This window comes from Tasmannia lanceolata, unplaced genomic scaffold (genome assembly GCF_043159265.1).
Source record: "Tasmannia lanceolata isolate RefF3 unplaced genomic scaffold, GAP_Taslan_0.1 ptg000023l, whole genome shotgun sequence".
Classification (NCBI taxonomy): Eukaryota; Viridiplantae; Streptophyta; class Magnoliopsida; order Canellales; family Winteraceae; genus Tasmannia; species Tasmannia lanceolata.
In genome coordinates, this window is record NW_027518700.1 from 32,786,906 (window position 1) to 32,811,222 (window position 24,317).

Below are 24,317 nucleotides of genomic sequence, written 5' to 3' on the forward strand. Positions count from 1 at the left end.
TCAAGTCCACCATGCTTCTTGGATCATCCTGGCTTTGGCACTCTAAGTGCATTCCAATTTAGCTTCAATGCCTTGATCCAAGCTTCTTTGATTGCACACTAATGAGATTTACAACTTAGACAATCAAAAGCACATTAGTGATATAAAATCACTTGTGTATGGAATCATCAAAACAAGAAGGTAATGCCAAGGATGGAACCATTGGGCTTACATACTATAACCAATTAGTATATCTAATGTGACCTTAGAAATAGAATTGGAATTGCCTCTATCACCAATTGACCATCCACGTTTCTATGACTGATGTTGAGTTATAAAACCCTAGATTTTGAGTTGTAGGAGCTGCCGAAGAAGGAACAACAATAGGAATATCCTGGATTCCACCCAGAGAGAAGACCTACAGGCTACAAGGTTGAAAACAGAACTGTAAAATGATAGAAGTAGTTTATCTGAAGCATTGACGTCTCTCATCAACTCAACTCAACTTAACAAAGCCTTTGTCCCAAACTAGTTGGGGTCAGCTAAATGAATCCTTTAGAAAAATTTCATGAAGAAGGTGAAAAGAAGCTACCTGGCTCTAATCCTGGTTCTAGTTGGGTTCTACTACGTGGATCATGACTAAGAAAATTCCAGAGTTGGAATTTGACTCTGGCTCCATCGACATTGATGAACGTAGGAACAAGTTGCTATTTTCATAGTTGTAGATCTGTGTTAAGTCTCGAGAATCTTCCATACTGGTTTGTCCATTCAATAGATCTGTCATGCTGTCCGCTAATGTTGGTTTAGGGTTTCTCTGTTTCTGCAAAGGCAAAGGGAGGTGAAATTAGTATATTAAGTGGAGACTGTGAGTATATATTTGTGTGTATGTGTGTATATCATGCATTATGATAAGTAGTTCGACTTCTGACTTCCGAGAATGATCATCTGGCATAAACTTGTATTTGTACCCAACAGAATTTGGGTCGATTCCAACTGACCCATCACGAAGGCCCTGACACATTGCCAACCCTAGCAGGCTATCTCTTTCAAGAGATGAGACACAAGTCATATAAATAAAAAATAGAAATTGAACAATATTTAACTTTAAAAAGGGTACTGATAATCATTATAAAAAAAGCGTACTGATGATATATTGGTTATAACATTTACACTAGTCTTTTTTTGAGATGAGGCATCTACAAGAGTTACGTAAAAAATGTACTTATTTTTAATTTTTAAATTCCAAATATGCAACACTACTAAGCAAGAATCATGATGGTTTATGAATTATGAGTGGACGATATTTGAAGCAAGATAGTCATTCGACAATAGAAGTATGTCTGATATGTAGTAATAATGGATCCTATGGAAAACATTATGTTTAGCCTATATACAGCTATACAAGTATTATAATTCGGTGCTTTATTTATCATGGTTGGTGTACCTAGGGGAATAGATTTTCATGTTTTTTTGACAGTTATAAAAGTTCCTTTGTACCTTGAATTTCTCGCCACGTTAGAGGAAATTGTCGGTTGGCGGTAGTGTTTCATGATATCCTTCAACAAATTTTCGATAATTTCATTTTTCTTTCTTTTTTAGTTGTGTTAAAATATAAAAGATGAAATAACGCCTTATCCAACAGCTTAAGATTTTGGAGTAACTGGTCGTTTCACATGGTATCAGAGCAATTGGCCTGGGTTCAAACCTCCTTGATATTAAAAAATCCACATGTAGTAGCCAAACCCAAAAAGAGGGGCCACATGTGCCACATGTAGGCCAACCCTAAAAAGAGGGGCCACACGTGAGGGGGAGCGTTAAAGCATAAAAGAATAAATAATGCCTTCTCCAATAGCTTAAGCTTTTGGAGTAATTAGTTTTTTCACAAGTTGAACTTGTGGATAAATTCTTGCTTGTTTGTATTTCTTTATGATTTTTCACTTGCTCTTGTGGATTTCATAAGCAATTTCTACATCCTTCAGATCTGTCTTCATTGAGTAGGAATTTATTGAGGCAACAGGAACTGCAAATGAAAAATTGCCAAAGGTACAAGCTGGGCCCAAGACAAATAGAAAGGAAACACACTCTACAAGCATAAAAACCGGAAAAGGAAAGTGAAAATCAAGAACATGCCACTAAAATACACCGATTCCACCAGCATAAGAGCAGTTCTCTCAAGCCTTTCATGCGAGAAGATTATTGGCCATCTCATTGGTGCGTCAAGAATGTCTTGATAGGATGCGTTCACTTATCGATCTCTGGTGCGAACCGATCTCTGGTGCGAACCTAGCTCTGATACCAAATTGGTGCAAACCTAGGGTTAGGTAATTCCTTGGAGAGGTTTGAGGAACGTAAGGTGTCGAAAGTCTAAACTTTCAATTAACACCAGTGTCACCAAATCAAATCAGATTAAACATCCAGAAATTAAATTAAATCTCCGACATGTTTTTACAAAAATGTTTACTTTAAGCATAATTCATCAAGGAGTTAATTCAATCCAAACAAACTTGCAACAATTAGATCACATCAAACCATTTCAAAAAAAACAATTAGATCACATCAAATGAAACCAGACATATATAAATAGGGAGCAATGTGATGAACAAGTCTAAAATCTGAAATAATAGGAGGAGAAAATTAAACTAGGACCCAACTTCAAGCTAGGGTAGGGTTGCAACTGGGGCCGGGTTGAGTTCGGGTTCGGGTTGAGTTTTCCCAACCCGGGTTGAGTTTGGGTCGGGTTCGGGTCTAGGGCTTGGGCAACCCAACCCGAGTGAAACCCGGCATTTTATCATTTTTTATTTTTATTAAGCTTAAAAAGTCGGGTTGAACTCGGGTAGGGTCGGGTTGAACCTCATCGGGTTGGAAAAAAGGGTTCCTCGGGTTGGGTCGGGTGAGGGTTGAGTAAATGGTTCCTTGAGTCGGGTTCGGGTTGGCCTCAACCCTACCCAACCCAAACCTGAGTTGCACCCCTAACCTAGCATGGGGTATGATGAGTGGAGGGCTGATCAGTGGTGGCTAGAAACAAATAGGGTCAACAAAAGCAAGGTAAATAAAGGGAAAAATCTCACAATGATGTGTGCCTCGACCTCAGATCCCATGGAGGAGTGCCCAAGTTATGGAGGAGGGATAGCGCCAACGTCAATCCATCCAAGGAGCCCAAACCAATCACCGGGACAGCTAGTAGCCATCGAAAGAGGGAGGTAGCGTTTTGGATCTTCTGTAAGGGATGCAAGACAGTAAGGAGAATGAGAGATTAGCAAACCAACAGAGGGAGATTAGCAAGCCAACAGAGGGAGAATAATAGCTATAATCACTGTCTGTTTGCGAGTAGCAGGGGAATGTTAGGAGCGGGGAAAGAAGGGAAAGATACAGCCAAACCTGGTTAGCTGCAGATGTGAAAACTGGGCAACCGATCAGCCAATAAATTGATCGTATGAAGGAACAAGAGGGTGGGCTGGTGCAACACAAAAGATGCAGATTTGAAGGCCGACTCACAAGGGGAAGGAGGGAGATGGGAGAAAAGAGGGATAGAGTGGCGGGACACGCTGTCAGCTGCACCAGTGTGCAGATTTGATCGCTGACTAAGGGGACAGAATTTGGGCACCAAGATAATGAGGATAGTGGGAGAAAAAGAGTAGGCACAAGCAAAAAAGAAGAAAAACAGAAGGGATGAGAGGGAGGAAAGGAGGGCGGCTGCTCTTGGTGGTTACTAGGGAGAAAATCTCCAAGTCTCAAAAGCTCTCTCTAGGGCTCTCCTCTTTTGATTTTTATAAGGAGGGATGGGGGCTTTTAAGTGGTTCGTAATTTCTAAAAATAGTATGTTCGTATTTTTAATTAGTGATGTGTGGACCCTAGGTGATGTGCGTATCCTAGGTGATGTGGATAGCCATGACATCTAGGATAAAATGTCCAAAAATTAGAAACAAAACCTAGCTAAAAATAAAATAAAACCTAATCTATAATGTCTTATATAACCTTATATAACTAAAACTCTAAAAGGAACATGGGGCTCTTAATTGTCACATCAATTTCCAAAGCTGTAATAGTCAAGCACAAGTAGCTCAAGTAGTAATATTCAACGACCCTCCCTTATTCGCCAGCAGGCCCAATAATGTTCTTTAAACTTAAACAACGGATCAAAGATCCAGTACCTCACGAATTGGCTGAGAGAATGCAATAATAAATCACTACGTCTGAGTTTATATCCAGCTTAACCTCATCTAAATTCTGTGAAACTATGGAACGCTTAATTATCAATTCCGTTTAGTTGTCAATTACATTTGCTGAGCTTAGTTATCAATTTCGTTTTGTTCACCGCCAGTGGAATGGAATGCTTCGGCATTTCATTTTGGACAAGACTATGACGACCAGAATTTTTTAGTAGTTAAAAATTTAAAAAAAATCCAAAAAAATAAAAAAAGTCAAAAATTGAAACAATAAGGTCATCCTCGTTCGAAGGAAGCTCCACCCGCTCCAGAAGAAGCTTGGTCATAACCGCCCCCTCCATCCGACTTGGCACGTCCTCCGTAAAGGCAGGAGGATGCGCCGCACGGCCAGCGTCCCCTTGTCGAGCACCAAAAGGGACAACCCTCTTGGAGGAAGGCTCCGACTCCGGGGGAGAAGGCCTAGCCGCCCCCTTTTCTCCGACCGTTCGACCAGAGGAGCTGGACGGCACGGATGCCGGAAGCCTCGTTTGCGACCGACCCAACTTGGCCGCGGCCATAAAATCAGAAGGAATCTTCTTGCGGCTCACCAGACCCTTCGTCGCCGCCGCGATCCCCTTCCCCTTACCAGCATCACCGGAAGAAGACATACCTTCTGGCAAAAACAGGAGAACAACAACCACTCAGAACGAAGGAAGACAACAACTCAAAAAAATATATGCCTAAGACGCATATGGACAAACACAGGAAAAAAGGCTCACCGCGATGGCTGGCGGAACTCTCCCCCGTTCCCTCGCCCGTACAGCAGGGCCTCCTCTCCGTGGCGCCCGTACTTTTGGGATTTAATAATGTTTGGATATTATATAATTGAGGTGTTCTAGAATCTAGACTGAAGGGGGCCCTTGCAAAAAGGGGTTAAAGGCCACCCCCATTGGTTGAAAATGAACAAAGTGCATTTAATGTTTGACTTTTCATCTCATTTAATGCACTCTGTGATTTTCAACCAGTGGGGGCGCCCTTGCATCCCATTTTTGCAAGGGCACCCTTCAGTTTAGAACTCCTCTATATAATTTAAGAATTTTAAAATTGAAAAAAATACCCCATCGTTTGGAAGTTAAGATTTGGACCAGACTCGAAATGATTGGAAAGGTCAAATTTTCTACTAGAACTGGAAAGTTGACTTTTTATCCCTTTAGAATTGGGTCTTGAAACTATTTTTAAGAAATCCAAATATGGGGTATTCCCCTATTTACAAGTAAATCATAACTAAAGGACATTTATTTAAATGACTTTCAATGTAAATATCCAATAGTCTAAGATGAGGCAAGAAGAAGATAAGAGAAAAAAAAACCAAAAGCGGTGTTTCGGCCGAAAGAGGGCATTTCGCCTCGAAACAGGACAAAAGTACAAAACACCCCGTTCTAGACGAAATAGGGCGAAACGGAACCAAACAGGGGGCCGAAGATGTACAGTGGGTATTCTGTTCCGGAATCCTGGACGAAACGTTAATAACTAAGTTCTTGAGTGATGGTACTAGGTTGTTTTTCTGCCATCATGTTGTTTCTTTTTTTGTGAATATATAATCTGCCCCGCTAACTGCAATGCATGAACCCATTTTTAGTATATGGATGGGCCTTGTATATCTCTCTCTCTCTCTCTATGCGTCTGCTGCCTCCCTCTCGACTCCTCTTAGAGTACCATTCTTGCTGATAAGTTTTGTGCTAACCATGATTGATAACATGACAATGTTCAGGGATAGCTGTTTGTAGAATCTTAAGTTTGACTTTCATTCCTCCCTTATGCATGTATGGATGTGTTACTTGAACAATCATGCCATATCACATATTCATCCAATGAAATGTATCTTTTCCTTTATGAAAAAAGTATAACAAGAACATCATTTTTTCTTATCAATTGACTTGCAGTGCTAATAGAGGGGCACATCGCCCAATCATGAATCTTCATGAGAGAAGCTTGAGTGTTTTGGCTTGTCGATATGTAGATGAGGTGATAATTGGTGCTCCTTGGGAGGTGTCAAAAGATATGGTTGGCTGCTTTTTCTCTCCATATTCTTGTAATCTTGTTATTTCTTGCTTTCTATCACTGCCATTTTATGTATTCTGAATAAGTTTGGCTGAAATGTGGATGTTTTATTGATGTCCAGAATAACAAATTTTGCATCATTTTTTTTTCTAGTAAAATATGAACATATTGAGTTATTATTGTTAGTGTTATTTGTCTTGGTGGCATTTCTGTAATTAGCCTTGTTTGCACATACTGGTTAATATAATAGTCAACTCCACGAATTGGAGTGGCTCTTCTCCTCAAAACATCTTTGTTGAAGATATTAACATAGGGGCCACTATATACAGTTAGAGAGTTTAATTTTTTTTTGAATGATTGTTAGATGGTTTAAATTGAAATTATGTTTATTTGATACATTGTATCCTTGACGACCCTAATGACAGTCTTGTGATATTCTTAATATACATCTTATAAACATGAAGAATTTGGTGCAACAGTCAAGATACTAGTGGCCTGGGTGGCGTTTTTTGGTTTTGGTTAAAAATTAAGCATGAGGATCCCAACTGGAGCGAATCGGGTGCCTCTTCGTGAAGGGAGGCGTTTTAACCAGGGGAGGGAAGGGAAACGTTTTAACTCGGGGTGGAGTTGTAGGATCGATTGGAGATGTGAAAATTGTGGGTATCTCAAATTTCAAATGGAGGGCAAGCTGTAGATGTTGTGTAAATGCTCAGGAGAGGAAGAATCCCTCAAGGGTGGAACCAGCAATCGGTGCTGGTCTGGATAACAAAAACGGAGGGTGGCCGGACTCGGGTGTGATCTCGACTTGCATGGAGAACGGACGCCCTCTCTTATCAATTTCGGGGAAGGAAATAGAGGAGAGGAGATATTTTCTGAAAGCTTGTTTGATAGGAAGAATGAAGGAGAAGGATTGGAGCGCTGGGGACCTTTGTAACTGGGCCAAGAAGCATTGGTGCATTCCGTCCCTATCGAGCCCTAGTATTCTGGCCAGTAATGAATTTCTTTTCATGTTTGATAGTGAAGAGCTCGCTCAAAAGGTCCTTGATAGGGGTGCTGGTGCTTGTGGTGATCACTTTTCTTCTATAAAACAATGGGATCCGGAATATCAACAGGCAGAGGACGAGTGTTGGGTTCATTTTTATGGCATTCCTCTTCATGTGTGGGCAACCTCCACCGTTGAGGCTTTGGGACAATCTCTCGGTTTGGTCTTGGAAGTAAAAATGGAACAAAACAATGGCCCAAGTATGGAATATGCATTAGCTCGAATTTTGTCACCAGAATGGAAATTGCGAGTTCCATTTCTTCGTCTTAAAGTCCAAAACTCTGTCTTCACAATTGGATTGGAGATCCAGAAAAACTGCATTCGCCAATAGAAGGGATGCATGGAGAATCACTATGATCACCGGCGACGATTACAGAGTCCCGTCGGGAAGATCTTCCCATCGGGAAGATCTTCAAGAGCATCCAAATCTTGCCTGAACGGTCAATTTTGAACAGAGAGCTGTCAGTGAGGGGCCCAGTTTTGGGAAGAGTGAAAGTAGAGACCGGCAGGGTGTGGTTTGGTCTAATTTCAAATTTCAAATTAAAAAACCAACCTCAATAAAGCACTCAAATTAAATGACACTTGGATAGAGGCGTAGGACAAAAGACCCAAAGGGACTGACAGAGAAGGTCAGTAAGGCTCTTGGCATTCTAAGAAGCAGTGTGGGTGGGCCCGGGTTTAAGAGAAGAGTCTCGAAGGAAAAAACGCACACTAGACGCGAATGGAGACAAAAAGGTGAGTCATCCACTCCCACCTTTCTTTTTACGGGGAACACCTCTACCGAAAACCGGATAATTTGAGCTTCAAGAATCCCTCGCAAAGGCCCTTTCAATATAAAGATCCATTTGACAAACCCTCAATCCGGCATTGGGGAAAGGTTCATTCTACGAACCTCTCCTCGAGGCCGTCTGTGTTCTGATAATTGTCAAATTTTCCTCCATTGAGAGTCTAATCCTCGCTCCCGATGAGAATGGGTTTCTGGAACATAAGGGGATTGGGGGAAGATAAAAAGATACGTCTTGCCCGAGATTTTGTTTATCAGCGGAAACTAGATTTGGTGGCTGTCACTGACTCAAAAATAATGGGGGTTACCGATCAGCTAGTTAGCAGACTGTGGGGACGGGATCATAGGGAATGGGTTGCACTGCCATCAGTGGGACTGCTGGGGGAATCATTGTGATATGGAAGGAAGGGAAATTTGTTAATAAGGGAACCACACTTGGTAGGTTCTCAATCAATATTCTTTTTGCTTCAGTGGAATGGGAGGAGTCGTGGTTATTTACAGTAGTCTACGGCCCAGTAAGAGCCGTGAAGAGGGAGAACCTATGGAAGGAATTGTGCTTGATTCGGGATAATCATCAGGGTGAGTGGATCATTGGAGGAGACTTCAATACAGCCAGGTTTCCCTTGGAAAAGAGTACCTCAACTTCAATATCTATCAGCATGAGGAAATTTACGTTTATTCAGAATATGGAGCTCGTTGATTTGCCCCTAGAAGGTGCACTCTATACATGGTCGAACAATCAGGAGTGACTGGTTATGTGTCGATTAGATCGGGTTCTCCTAACTTCTAATTGGGAGGATCGCTTCCCGTTGATCTCTCAGAAGGCTTTCCCCAAACTTCTCTCCGACCATAACTCAATCGTTCTAGAGATTTCGGATTTCTCTGGAGGTCCTCGCCCGTTCCGATTCAATCTAGACATTTTGGAGATGAAATGATTAAGCAATGGTGGGAAGAAATTTCGATACAGGGATGGAAGGGCTATATTCTTTGTAAGAAACTTAAGGCCTTGAAATACAAAATAAAAGATTGGCAAAAACTATGGATGAAGAGACCAAGCAAATCAAGGTGGAGACGATGACAGTTCTGGAACTTCTGGACCGTAAAGAAGGTATCGGCTCTCTTTCGTCTGATGAAAAAATGGAAAGATTAATGCTTCTGGAACAATACGAAGAAATTCTGAGAAGAGAGGAGATTCGATGGCGTAAAAAATCAAGGGTCAATTGGCTTAAAGAAGGAGACAGAAACACAAAATTCTTCCATAAAATGGCGAATACAAGGAGACGAATTAATACTATCTCGAGCTTGAAGGAGGGGAACTTGTTAATTGAGGACATGGGTGCAATCAAGAAGGCGATAGTTGAATTCTACCAATCTCTATATTCGAAGTCGGTCCAGTGGCGTCCGAAGTTAGAAGGGATCCAGTTTAGAACTACTACTCTTGGTCAGAGAATTGTTTGAGCGTGATTTCACTGAGGAGGAACTGGAGGAGGCAATATTTTCAATGGCCAAGTGACAAAGCACCAGGCCCGGATGGTTGTCCAACGGCTTTCTTCTAAAGATTCTGAGGCATTCTGAAGCAAGACATTATGACATTCTTTATGGAATTCTAGGAGAAAGGAATAATGAGCGAAGTGGCCAGAGCAACATTCATAGCATTGATTCTGAAAAAAGAAGGGGTGTTAGGGACAAAAGACTTTAGTCCAATTAGTCTACTTCACAGTATCCCGAAGATTGTATCAAAATTACTCGCCCGTAGGGTGAAAAACAACATGGGTAACATAATCTCACACTTCCAAGGAGCCTTCGTGGACTCTAGACAAATTCTGGATGGAGTCCTAATTGCAAATGAGATTATTGATTCTGTAAGACGAAGTGGTAAAGCTGGGCTCCTACTCAAGGTGGATATAGAAAAAGCTTATGACCACATTGATTGGGAGGCTATTGACTTTGTTCAAGATCGAATGGGCTTCGGCAACAAATGGCGGATGTGGACGCGGTCACTAATTTCAAACAATAGTTTTTCCATTCTCATTAATGGTTATGCGGAAGGGTTCTTTAAGAGTTCGAGGGGGTTACGGCAGGGTGACCCGCTTGCTCCTTATCTCTTCATCATGGTGGTGGAGGCTCTCAGCCTAATGCTAACCAAAGCTGAGGAATCCAGTCTTTTTCATGGCTTATCAATTTCAATAGACCCGAGTGCTGACTTGGTCTCCCATCTGCAATTTGCAGATGATACTTTGATATTTTCGCAATTCAATCCTCAGGCAACACCCAATATCATAAGAATTTTTAAATGGTTTGAGGCCGTCTCGGGCCTTAGAATTAATCTGGCGAAAAGTATGCTTCTGGGAATTAACATGGAACAACAGCAAATCCAGAACTTGGCGGCGTTCGTCGGATGCATGGCAGGAACTTTTCCTGTTATATATTTAGGACTTCCCCTGGGCTTTGGAATACCGTCTGCATCTCAATGGGATCCGGTTGTCGAAAGAGTAGAACGAAAGCTTGCGACTTTGAAGAAAAAATATACATCTCTGGGGGGAGAATAATATTGATAAAAGAAACTCTAAGCAACATGCTAGTACACTTCATGTCGCTTTTCAAAATTCCGGTGAAGGTAATATGATTCTATGGGTTTCTTCGAGGGAAACCAACGTCTTAAGCCAAAGCTTGAAGAAAATATGTCATGCCTTATTCAATCAACTAGTCTCTCCTAAATAGAGAGAGATTTACAAAAGTAAATAATCTCTCATACATGGAGAGATTTACAAAAGAAGAAATAACTAATATAGAAGTTCCCAAAAGCAATAAAATCTAGAGGAAACCTACCAAACTAAGGACCTAAACATGGCATGAAATAAAAGCTAAACATGGCATGAAATAAAGCATATCAAGAAGATCTTCTAGCGGTTCCATGATTGCTATCAGAAGGTGGCTCTGCGAATCGAGAAGTTACAAAGAGATTTCCTTTGGGACGGCAAAGGGGAATCGAAGAAGCTACGTCATCTGATCAATTGGGATACAGTGACAAAATCTAGAAGAGATGGTGGCCTGGGCATAGGGAAGCTTCGATTACGTAACAAATCACTATTAGGGAAATGGCTTTGGCGATACGGAAATGAAAAGAAGGCTCTCTGGCGTACTGTGGTCGATTCTAAATATGGGATGACTGGAGAAGACTGGACAATCAAAAGTCTGAATAATGGGGAGGGATCGGGCTCATGGCGGTCGGTTGCCTCGGTTTCTGACGAGTTTAACCAGAGGATCAGATACAAAGTAGGCAGGGGTAACAAGGCCAGGTTCTGGAAGGATTTGTGGTGCGGGAAAATGCCCCTCATGCTTGATTATCTGAGATTATACCGGGTAGCAGTAAATTAGGAAGCGTTGGTGGCGGAATATCTCAATCGAGAAGGAGATTCTGGAAGAGGTTTTTGAGACATACGTCTTCGTAGGAATCTAAAGGATGAGGAAATTGAAGACTTGGAGCAACTACTCAGGAAACTAGAATCGGTGTATTGCTCCTTTTCAGTAGATGATCAACTAGTATGGGCACCGGAAACGGATGGGATCTTCTCGGCCAAATCTTTCTTTGCAGATAACAATCAGATAAGAGACGCATCTAGAACTCAGTGGCCCCACCAAGGGTGGTCGCTTTCGGGTGGACTTTGATCCATAGAAAAATCAATACCTGCGACCGTTTGAAAAAGAGACATTTTAGTCTTGCTAGTATTTGTGTTCTTTGTCGTCAGTATGAGGAAACCTTGGATCACCTAATGTTGCACTGCCCTTTCACTTATCAAATTTGAAGCCGTCCTATTGGAGCCTTTGGGATGTGTTGGGTGTGCCCAAAATCTATTTATTTGCTTCTAATTAACTGGATGGGAGGACCGTTTGGAGAGATCGGAAAACTACTCTGGCTCACTTTTCCCTATGAATAGTATGGAACATCTGGAAGGAACGGAATAGGCGAATTTTTGAAGACTAGTAGAGATCGGTGGGGAGGCTTGCTACAGATATCAAGGTGGAATTGATTTCATGGGCAAGAAATAAAAGAAAGCTACCATATGGGTGGGTGATCTGATAAGTAATTGGTGGGCAATAATTTGGGAAAGGACAATCCGAACCAAACCTAAACCGAAATTGATGGCTCCGCCAGTAGGATGGCTCAAACTCAATTTTGACGGAAGCTCTATGGGTAATCCTGGTAGGGGAGGGATCAGAGGTCTAATTAGAGATAACAATAAATCGATCATGATGTCCTATTCAGGCCCAGCGGGCCAGTGCGATGCAAATGAGGCAGAAATCAAAGCTCTACTATTCGGATTGCGGTGGGCTTACGAGAAAAACTTGAGGCCTTGATAGTGGAGGGGGATTCAACGAATGTTGTTGGATGGGCTTCGGGTAGCTCGCCAGGACCGCAACACCTTCAGAATATAATAGCAGAAGTGCTTGATCTTATAAAGGTTTTGCAACCAAGAATTGAGCACCGGAGAAGAACAACTAATGAGGAGGCGGATGCCCTTGCCAAAGCAGGAGTGCTTAAGGAGGAGACCATAGTTACCACAATTTTAGTTAGTAGGTCCTGTTGAGAATTGTACTGTGGTCACATATATAATTTATGTCTATGGTGTACTCGGATTTACTTGTTTTTTGTATATTGGCGGGGACAACTTGTCCCAACTATTATTCAATAAAATTGTCAATTTTCAAAAAAAAAAAAAAAAAAAAAAAAGCATGAAGAATTTGTGGTTCGGAAGACATAACCCTCACGAATTATCTTCTCACCCCTTCTCTTCCTTTCTTCTCTTCTTCTCCATCTTCTTTTGCCTTCTCCTTCTTTGCTTCCACTTTCATTGCCTAGGTATGGTTGAATATACCTAAAAAAACAAGACGGTATTAAAGCATTGATTTCAAGGAGAAGAAGACCAAGATATTTTGGGTTCTTCTCTGGCCTCCACGTTTATTGGGAATTGCATAAACAACCCTATGATCTGAAATTACTTCCACCTGTATTAGGGATTGCACTTCATAATGCATCCATCGTCATTGGTAATTTCTCTCATTCCATAAACCCTAGATCTACCATCTCCAACTTCTAAACCCCAGATCTATCCTCCTTCGCCTTTCAAAACCCTAGATATATCTTCCTCCACCCTTTGCATGTCGTAGTCTGCCTTCTCCACCAAAAACCCTAGATCTGGACCTAACCTAGATCTACACCCTTAATCCTTCAAAAACCCTAGATTCATCCCCTCCACCATTTGTAACCCTGGATCTAACTCTAAACCATATCATCATTATCTTGATCTTACAGCAAGACACTTTGAAACCCTATAACAACTCCCACCTCTCTTCACATCACCAGAACTAATCCTCCTACAATAGAACCACAACAATGAACCATTGACCCTGTTAAAGTATAAAAGATAAATAATGCCTTTCTTTAACAGCTTAAGCTTTTAGAGAAGTCGGTAAGTTTCTAACATGGTATCAGAGCCAAAGGTCTCGAGTTCAAACCTCCTGGATAGCAAAAATCCACATGTGATGGTCAGCCCAAAGTGGGACCACATGTGTCACGTGTTTGCCAAGTGGGCCACACGTGCCAGGGAGTGTTAAAGTATGAAAGATAAATAACGCCTTTCTCCAACAGCTTAAGCTCTTGGAGAAGTTGGTAAGTTAACAGACCCATCATCAATATCATCATAGATACACAACTGCCAGAATTTTTTTCTTTCTTTTTGAATGGCATCCACAACTGCCAGAATACCCTATAGTATTGCTGGCAGAAACATAACCCCCCTTATTCATCACTTGAAGCCTAATTTTTCACAGTTCAGACAAGGAAACTATGTGGCAGATTATCTTGCTAATTTTGCTTGTGAGAGGAAGAATCATAGGGTATTCTGGCAGTTGAGAAATCATCCAAACTTGACTAGGGGCGCCACAAGATGTGACTCCTTAGGCATTCCAAGTATTCATAGTAGGTAAGTTTTTTTTTTCTTTCTTTCTTTCTCTCTTTTTTTTTTTGTATTAGTTTTGTGGATCCGGAAGTAAGGTGGTATGTCACCCTCTGTACCCTTTTATAATATTAATAAATTTAATATGCTGGCTCGGGTTCCTAGATAAATTTTAGGTTAATAAAAAAGGGTGTATCTAAACTAGAGTTGTTTGTGGGCCACTCCTAGAAAAAAGAAAAATGTTTTGCCCTGAACATCGTCACTACAAACGAGGCATGTAATGTGATTGATATATTGATCTAGTAGGATGCCATATAGATAGGCCATACCACAAAATCCCACTATGATCAGACTATTTTAACCACCAGATCAGTGAACATCCAATGGGAACGATCATGCCAATCAGGTGGCGAGGATCGTTTGGTTGCGGTGATTTTGGGGTTATGCCCTATCCACATAATGCTCACCAGATCAATGGCACTATCAGCCCACACGTTGCACATGTATCGTAGGGATGTTTGGCATATGACCCATGCTGCTCACTAAGCACAAAAATACTTCCATTAATTTCATTCTCTTATTTAGTTGCTGGTTTTTACGTCCTTGTTTCATAAAATGAATTCTTTAACATCATTATTTTTAAATTCATTTTGCATGTATCGATACTCTAATACTGTTCCAGTAAAAATCTGTGGTTTGATGCACCTGCTCTTTCTAGAAGGTTCCCATTATATAAGACCGCAACCCATATTTATTGACCTATCATTTTGGTGGCATGGATGAAACATTATGTGTAACATGCTTCTAAGAATTAAGCATAAGTAGTCTACTGCATATGAGTTTCATTTATGTTCTTATGTGTGACATTTTTCCCATCTGTGGTGATTTTTACAATAAATAGGTTGATCGACAGAAACAATTTTTATGTGCTTCTCATCGTCTTTACGTGGCTTAATTTGCTTGCGAATTTGATGTTGCTGATTTATTTTCCCTGGTTTCACGACCGCAGAATGTTGAGATCTCATTGGTTGCTTTTTTTAAATGATCACATTGGTTGCTTTAGCTCATCAGAAATAATGATTATTGCATATTACAACCCTTAACATCTAATTGATTGCTTTGACTTATCTGAAATTCTGATTATTGCATACTACAATATTTATTATCTCATTGGTTAATTTAGCTCATCCAGAGTTCTGATAATTGCAGATCACAACCTTTAACATCTCCCTGGTTGTCCATGGAACAGTTGCGGAGAGCATTAATTTCCAGGAGGTAAATCAAAGGGTACAATATTTAGTGCTGATTTACATATCAATTGACATCTAAGTATTTCTTATTATTTAGCAGCGCCAAGTTTTTGGTGATAGTGGATGACATTTGAGCGGCATTTCAGGGGAAAAGCAATCCATATGCGGTTCCGATTGATATGGGTATTTATCAACAATTAGAAAGCCCTTTGGACATCACGACCACCACAATCATCAAGAGGATTGTATCGAATCATGAAGCATATCAGGTTCCTTTCCATGTAATCTTGATCAGTTTATCCTTTTTTCCTTGTGTGCGAGTCATGCATTTGCTGCATCTGGTTGATATTGGTTTTGATGGTCTAAAAGTTTACTTATTCAAAACATGGACACATCAATTTTGGGAACAGATTGTCGGCTTCTGGTGAGACACCAATACACCTTGTGCCTGTACTCTGTACAGATATGTTAAAATGGAAAGTATAAAAAAACAAAGGTCTGATATATGTGCCAGCAATAAAAAAATAGAAAATGCCTAAAAATGTGAATAATTGAAAGAAAAGAGAAATGTTGAAGAGCAGAAGTTATGCCAACCTCCTCTTTTGATGGTTACTGGCACTGCTAAAGAATATGCAGCACCGTGACCTTGTTATATAACTTCCGATGGTTGTCTGATGTGCCACTTTCAGGAAAGGATGTTGGGGCATATCTTTTTTCTGGTCTGATTAGAGTCTAGAAAGAATGTTTGTAGATCTTTAGCCCAAGACAAGCCATTAATGCTAGATGGATGCCTCCTGCTGTGGATAGTTCGAAACTGAATTTTGACCTATGATGATACTCCTATGCTAGATCATATGTAGAGTATCCAAGTGCTGCTCCTCCCAACTTCTCACTGTAATAGCCGACTCGACAACCAGCTTGGCTTAGAACGTCTCCAACTCCCACCTATGAGGCATCACAATCAACCTCAAATATCTTGAAGTCAGGAAGGGCTAAGAGTTTCAGTGGTTAAACAAGCCTTTATCTCCTCAAATGCTCCAAGAGGTAGGGAATTAGGTCCTAGCATACCTACCAATCCTCAAAAGGCTCGTTGGGCTGCTGGGGTGCATAGGAAGTCGCTATGTCGCATGAGATCAGTAAAAGGCACTATGATTATGCCAAATTGTCGTATAAAGCACCAGTAAAATCTAGCCAACCCTTGAAAAGATCGGACATCATGAATATTCTTGGGTGTCGGCCAATCAACTACGACTGCAATCCTGGCTTCATCGGGCCTAATACCGGCTGCAGAAACCTGATAGCCCAAAAATATCAGTTTTGGGGCCATCCGAATTCCCTTCTTGAAGTTGGCAAATAGCTTCTCAACCCTCAAAAGTATCAACAACAGCCCTCAGATGGTCTAAAAGTTCTGCCTCATCTTGGCTGTGTATGAGGATGTCGTGAAAGTAAACAACGACAAAGCTGCCAATGAAGGGTCATAACACCTGGTTCATGACCTGCATAAATGTACTTTTTTTTGAAATAGTGATTGCATTAAAGAGAACCGAGATGGTTCAAGAATTACAGAGAAGAAAAGGGAAAAAACAGAAGTAAAACAAATACAATTATGGTGGGAGATGATCGAACCACTCCAAGCAAGATCTGCTAACCCCAGATTTGGCGAGAGAGTCAGCTTCAGCATTAGCAGATCTCCTGACATGCACATAAGATGCAGAAGAACCCGAAACATAATCAGAGATCTCCTCAAGAAAACTAAGAAATCTCTAAGGATGGGGGGCAAAACCGGACAGCCACTGTACTACATTTGAAGAATCTCCCTCCACTATCACCTTGTTCAAATAACTTTCATCTAGATGCAAGATACCCGAATAGGCCGCTTTTACTTCCGCCTCATTTGAATCACTAATACCATTAGGACCCGAGAACGCCCAAATCACCTCTCCTTTCTCATTCCTAAGAAGACCTCCAATTCCCGCCGCGCCTGGATTTCCAAAACAAGCACCATCAAAGTTTAATTTTAGGAATCCAATTGGAGGCGGATCCCATTTTGGAGAGACTTTCCTTCTCATTGTCGCCTCACTACAAATAATTTGCCAACCTTCCCACATATCATAGGCTGACACTGATCTGAATTGAGGGGAGCTCCTTGCCCACTGGATGGTTACGGCTACAATACACAAATAAAGCCCATAGGATGACTTGGATTTTCCTTCAAAAACTCTATTGTTTCTTTCTTTCCAAATGGACCACCACAGGGCCAAAAGAGATATTCTCCAGAGCATCTTTCCCTTCTTCTTCTAGGGAACAAAGTCCCAACACTCAATTAGTTGAAGTACAGTTTTCGGGAAAACCCATCGGAGGCCAAATCTCCCCAATAGATGCCCCCAAATTTCTCTTACATACTTACAGCGCATAAATAAATGGTTTATGGATTCCCCATCCTCCATACATAATTAATAATGGTCAACTAACCACATGCCTCTCTTTCTCAGAAATTCAATAGTTTGGATACGGCCATTGCAGACAGACCAAGCAAAGAAACAGGCTCGCGGAGGGCAATGAAAAGACCAGACTTTTGCCGATAAGGATTCCACATTGTCTGAGGGATTCTGATCATAAAAAGATTTTACCGAAAAAATTCCAGACGAGTTCCACATCCAAATTCTTTTATCCGTTCCTGACCTCTTAATATAGCATTTTTCAATTAGATCAAATAATTGTGACAAAGATGCCAATTCTCTTTCGAAGAAGTTTCTTCTAAATTGAGGACACCACACCACTTTCTGATTAATACTTTCGAAACAATCACATACCAAGGCTTCCTTCTCTGCTGACACAAGGAGTAAATCTGGGAACATTAGACCCAACGGATCCTTTGAACACCAAGAATCAAGCCAAAACCTAATCCGATGACCCGAATAAACCTTAAAATGGCATCCTCTTTTGAATTCCTGATTCATTTTAAGGATATCCCGCCAAGTGGTAACTCCCTTTCTCTCATACCAGTCATCTAATTCCCAATTTCCAGAGAGCGCCATATTTACTCCCTATTACCCTCACCCACAAAGCTGATTCCTCCTCTCCAAATCTCCAAAGCCATTTGCTTAAGAGAGCATGATTAAATCTTTTTATGCGTCTGATTCCCAAACCTCCATATTTTCGAGGAAGACGCACCTTTTCCCATTTAATCAAAGGATTACCACTCTTGTGATTAGCACCTCCCCAAAGGAATCTGCGCTGAATTCTCTCAATTCTGAGCACTACACATACAGGGCACTTGAATACCGAAATAAAATACACCGGAATGTTAGCAAGGACCGAGTTTATCAAAGTCAATCTCCCTCCTTTTTACACTAGATTTCTCTTCCAGGTATCCAATCTCTTTTCTACTCTTTCAACAATAGGATCCCAAAGGGATTTGGTTTGTCTACCTACTCCCAAGGGTAATCGAAGGTAAGAAGAAGGAAAGATATCTAACTTGCAACCCAAAATCTCAGCATAAATCCCCAATTCTGTTGAAGGAACATTTATCGCAAACATTCTTGATTTAGAAAAATTTGATCTCTACCTAGATATTAATTCATAGCATCTCAGAATTGCCTTTAGATTTAGTAATTTCAGGGTCTCCGGCACACAAAATAGAAGGGTATCATCTGCAAACTGCAAAATTGATACCTTCACTCTATTCTTCCCCACTGCAAAACCTTCAATTAAATTCTTCTCACTCCCTTTTTGAATCAACTTACTTAGAGTTTCTGCAACAATGACAAAAAGGAAAGGAGATAAAGGGTCTCCTTGTCTTAAGCCTCTAGAGGATTTGAAAAAACCTTTTGAGGACCCATTTACCAAAATAGAAAACCATGCCGAAGACACACATCTTCGAATCCATCCTCTCCAAACACTTCCAAACCCCATTCTCCCAAGAAGATAATATAGGAAATCCCATTCAGCTCGATCGTACGCCTTCTCCATATCCAGCTTGCCAACCACTCCCTTTTCACCTTTTCTCATATAATAGTCAATTGATTCATTAGCAATGAGAGAGCAATCAAGAATTTGCCTATTGCTAACAAATGCACTTTGACTATCCGAAACCACCTTTGGCAAGACACTTTTATACGGTCAGCCAGAACTTTAGATAGAATTTTATACAAACAGCCCACCGGGCTAATGGGCCTGAACTCCGATACTTTCGAAGCTCCCTCCACTTTGGGTACCAAGGCAATGAATGTAGCTCCCGTTCCTTTATCCAGCTGACAACCTTCATGAAATTCCTTAAAGAATCGGAGAATGTCAGTTCTAACATAGGACCAACAGGATTGGAAGAAATCAAGACAAAATCCATCTGGTCCAGGAGCCTTGTCCCTATCCATAGAGAATACAGCGTTTTTAACTTCTTCCTCTTCAAAGGGATTTTCCAAATTGGAGCTCTCCTCCAAAGATAGGCTACTAAACTCCACATCCTCCGGAATTGGTCGAGACATATTCTTAGAGCACTGGAAAGGCTGAATGGCACTCAAATAAGTCTTCATGGGTTTTAAATGTTGTTTTCCACTGATTTCCTAGCTGTATCATGATCTGATGGTAGTTGCTATTCAAGTCAATCTTTGTGAAGGCTATGGCTCCACTCAGCTGATCCAACATCTCATCCAACCAAGGTATCAGAAACTTGTACTTGATGGTGATGAATTTTATGGCACGGTACGGCTATCTACGCTAAGGTTGCCAGGGTGGGAATCGAAACCGGGAATCGAAGGCTCTTGGGATGGTTAGAAGCGGGAATCGTGGGTTTGCCAGAGAGTCGACAGATTCGTCGGGGATTCGTTGGGGAATCGCCGGGAGTCGCTGGGAAGTTGGGATTCGCAGGGAATCGCTTGGGAATCGGGGTTTCCATAAATTGGGAATTGGGGTTCTGCGGAATCGATTCGGGATTCCCCAGAATCGGGGAATTGAATCGAATCACGATTCCGATTTGTGATTCGGGGAATCGCGAATCCCCACCCTCAGGTACGAATCCTGCTTCCCTGATCTACACACATCCTCCATGGGTTTCTTTGGTACAAGGCAGGAACAAGAACAACACATGAACTGCCACTCTCCGATGAATCCCATCTGTGGGTCCCTCTTCTACCCATCTACATTGCTCCTCATGGTCCATAGGAGACATCCTGTAATGAGCCTTATTTGGGGCATGGCTTCTGGCATAAGATCAATCTGATGTTGTACTACCCTTATAAGGGGCAACTTTCTAGGAACCTCATTGGGGAACACCTCTTCATAGTCTCTGGACTTGTGCTACCTTGGGAGGCAATGTTGTCAGTCCCCTCCTCCACACTCTGCTGCAAATGTGGTGGAAACCTATGCTAAGAGAACCACCGACTCTCCGACGATGTCTTCAAACTCAGTCCTTGAGAGGCATGTAATTTTCTTCTCTGAAGTAGGCTTTCCACTCTATTTTGCTGGAGGTAGAACTAACTTCTGATTGTTCCTGATGAGAGTATAAGTGTGCTTCCGGCCATGATAAAGAACACTCCTGTCATACTGCCAGGGTCGTCCAAGTAGCACATGGGATCCATCCATGGGGGATGACATCAAACCAGGTCTGATCAATGTACTTGTCACCAATGGAAAAAGTGACAAAACATCTATGATTGACCGCCACTTCATTGTCCTATTTCAGCCACACTAACGTATACAGCATAGGATGCGGTTCTAGCTTCAGATTCAGCTTTTGTGCAGCCTTTTTTGATATGACGTTCTTGTAGTTGTTCAGCCACACTTAACTTATACGGCATAGGACTGCTCCATTGTCTCTCTGAAATTATTCCGTGCGACCAAGTGATGGAACTCCTCTGTGTATTAAGCAACTGACCAGGTCCACTATACCAGCTAATGGAGAAGTTGATATAATGTCTGGAAGAAGTTGAAGGGAAGAAACTCCCTTCACATCTCCTTTTTCATCTCCTTCCATGTAGAGATGAGAGGCTCTTCTAGTAAGTGTCTGCTATTTCTCTATCTGCCACCAAGCTAATGCTCGACTCTTCAGTCCAGTGGCAAAAAGGAGATTTATCTTTTCTTGTGGGACTTCCTTACAACTGAGTCTCTTCAACTGTAGCTTCTCAATCTAGATAGTTCTCAGGCTCAAGTCCACCAGTAAACTATGGAAATTCCAATTTGAAGCCGAAATCCCATCGTGTATCTCGACGAGCAAGTGGTATCTCAGGTGCTGGAATAGGTCGTCAAAATGGAGCGGGATTTGGTCTCTTATGCCTTAGAGGGATCTGCTTTTCTTCTTTTTTTTTAAATTTTAAAGATGGTAGAATTATATTATAAATCATACGAAGCTTACATAAGGTAGGGACCCCTTTGTTACAACATATGAGGGCCCAGAATTGTACTTACATCCCACAAAAGATAAAGGAAACAAAAAATGTTCCTTGCATCAAATCCCTATACCCCACATTTTGAGCCTGCCAGACAAGCCGACCAAACATCCCTTTTCCAAAAAACATTATAAACCTTTCAGAAACCCTTGATTAAAACTTATCAAAAGACTTTGCGATCTTCCAATGAAGATCTTGAAAGTGGATTCCTCATCAAGACGAACATTTGCCCAAATCCGTCAAAAGACGCTCAATCCCTAATGCAAAAGCCTCCTTGTCTGACACAATAGGCAATTGATCCTCAGCAATCGGTTCCCTTTCTGTCAAAACCTTTGTCCTGTCAATCATATCCTCCAACTTCAGAATCCCTACCTCCTTATCCGCTTCCCATCGGAGACGCCTCAGCTTCTTCTCGTCCTCCAGGGACTGGTTGAAAAAAGGATGCTTGTGCATTGGCATGTAGGTATCTTTGACGTTGTAGGTTCCTGTGATGTTGAAGAAAGCTTCAGCCCTTTGATTCGCTTCTTCCTTGAAAAGTTTCCATTGCCTCTTAAGAAATTTTTTAATGACTTCCCTATGAGTTGGCGAAAACCTGGACGCCTTCCCTTCATTATAAACCAAGGACTTCAAATTGCAGAGAGCCTCCTCCATATCCGCGAGGTCCAAGGGTCGTTTTCTTTTTTGCCCGGAAGCCAGAGCAAGAGAGGAGGAAGGGGTTGAGGAGATATCACTTTGGTGCTCCATTTTTATCTTTTTCAATAAGAAGGCAAAGAGTCAAGAGTATGACAAGTCCCCTGAATAGTCCCACAATCGCCTTCTAGTCTTTTTACATCTAATTTTGGCCAATGGCCAGAAACCCCCACCCCCCTACACCCACCATAGCATGTTGGAAAATCCCTCCTTTCAAATCAAAGCATTTATAAAATACTCATTCATTCTGGCCTAAACTCGAAACGACCCCTTTGACTCCCAATAAACCTAAAATAGTAAAATATTAGATAATGTACACAGTAAAAACTTTTGGGGAACCGGATCCCATTTCTGAGAAGCCTCTAATCATCCACACCAAGTAATGTTTATCAACTCCTGTCGAGGGAATGCCATCTCTCCCCCATCCAAAATAGAACCTTATTTTACATATGATTTTCCATTCAATATCATATGAACCGAACCTTAGTGCCAGCAGCCACCCCTTTCATCTATTGCCTCTCAATAGTCCCTCATGTCTTAGGTTTTAGATCTTTATCAGTAAAATCCCACGCTCCCCCACTCGAGCTTCAACTTTCACTGAAGCTAGGGGATTAATCACCCCAAGGCAGCGCATGCACTGGGCAGAGGAAGGGGAAGATTACGGCTTTTTGGGGATTCGGTTGCTTTTTTTATCTTTCGGCTTTTTCGAAAGTGGTTTTATGAAATTTTCCATCTTCCTTTTCGGTAATTTTCCTTCTGGGTAACTCCTAAGCAGCTCCTTGCTCCTCGCTTCTGGATTAATAGGTTTCACAACAGTTGTGGATTTCCTGTCGTGGTGACACCATCGGCATCTTCCTCGCAGTTTAAAATTGAGATAATTACAAATTAAGCAATGTTGATCCGGGACATTCAGCAGTTGAAGTTGTGATGATTTGTTTTCCAATTTTGAGTATGTCTGTTTGAAAAGTATGTAGGATCCGATCCACCTTAAGCTATGGGGCCTGAGCCTGTTTCTAAAGCATAGGCTATAGTACCAAATCCCACGTATAAAGAAGCCTAGGCCGACGCCGAAGCCAAAGCCAAACTAGTGCATTCAATTGGTAACATCACACCTGTTATTCAACAGCAGATAGGCTTAGAGCTCCTACGAACACGCCGGATAGTGAAAAGAGCGCTTACTCTTCTTGCAGCTCCGTCGTTCACAAGAGAAAGACTAGCTGTGTGTGGATTCAATAGCAGCTCATAAGATTCGCTCCTTACGGACCCTGACTTCCTTTTTCAATTTCAATTGTGTCAATTCAAAAGAAATATCTAGTTACCGTCGCATCAACAGTCAAGGAAGAAGGGAAGGAGACCGGAGGGAGGAAGGCACTAATTACTGGTTGAGCTGATATGAGTAGTTAAAAATCGGATGGTACTAGTCCGTTGTGAGAGTAGCTAAAGTTAAGGTTGCCCCGGGTAGACCGAACAATTTTCATTTGAAATTAAATCAAAGAAAGAAGGGACTTTTTCTATAACTAGAAGAAGAGGGCTATTTTGAACTCAGCTCCTGCTTTTCTGGGATATCATTGGGAATTGCTATCTGCCATCCTTGGCTCTGCTCACAAATCCGGGGAATCCTGTTCGAAATCAATCCTTTTTTCCTCTGTCTGTGCGCTTAGCATCGCTTTAGAAGCATTGCTTTTGCTATCTGAGAATCGGGAATCATTCTTTGGCCCCAGGCCACCAACCCGTTACTTCCTTGCTTTGCCCATTAGGATCACCCCCCACCGAGGTTGTTTCTCCGGTTGGGGGGGATGATTTCCTTTTCTTTAATTGACATCATCGGCATCTGCTCCGCCATTTGAAGTTGTAACAGTCACATGATTTGCAGAACCAGTCCCCAACCTACTCCATCGTCCATGCTAGTTATGTATGAGCTTTGCCTGATTTTTTTGTTGTGGAATCCTGAATTTGTTACCCTTCATGTTCGGCAAACGGCCTAATAATTGGAGTGTGTAAGACTCACCTCTCCCGTTTCAGAGGG

General features: G+C 41.6%; 1 protein-coding gene across 5 annotated transcripts in view; it reads left to right on the plus strand.

Annotated features, from left to right (window-relative positions):
• Positions 1-24,317, plus strand: part of PECT1 (phosphorylethanolamine cytidylyltransferase 1) — a 56,561-nt gene that overhangs the window by 24,797 nt on the left and 7,447 nt on the right. The window contains exons 6-8 of one of the 5 annotated variants that reach the window (XM_077367109.1): positions 6,068-6,188; positions 15,178-15,255; positions 15,365-15,499. In XM_077367109.1, the coding sequence (XP_077223224.1) occupies positions 6,068-6,188; positions 15,178-15,255; positions 15,365-15,499 (334 nt within the window). Of the gene's footprint in view, positions 1-6,067; positions 6,189-15,177; positions 15,256-15,318; positions 15,500-24,317 lie in introns of those variants that run through there. The other 4 variants (XM_077367110.1, XM_077367113.1, XM_077367111.1 and 1 more) reach the window with 4 other exon arrangements.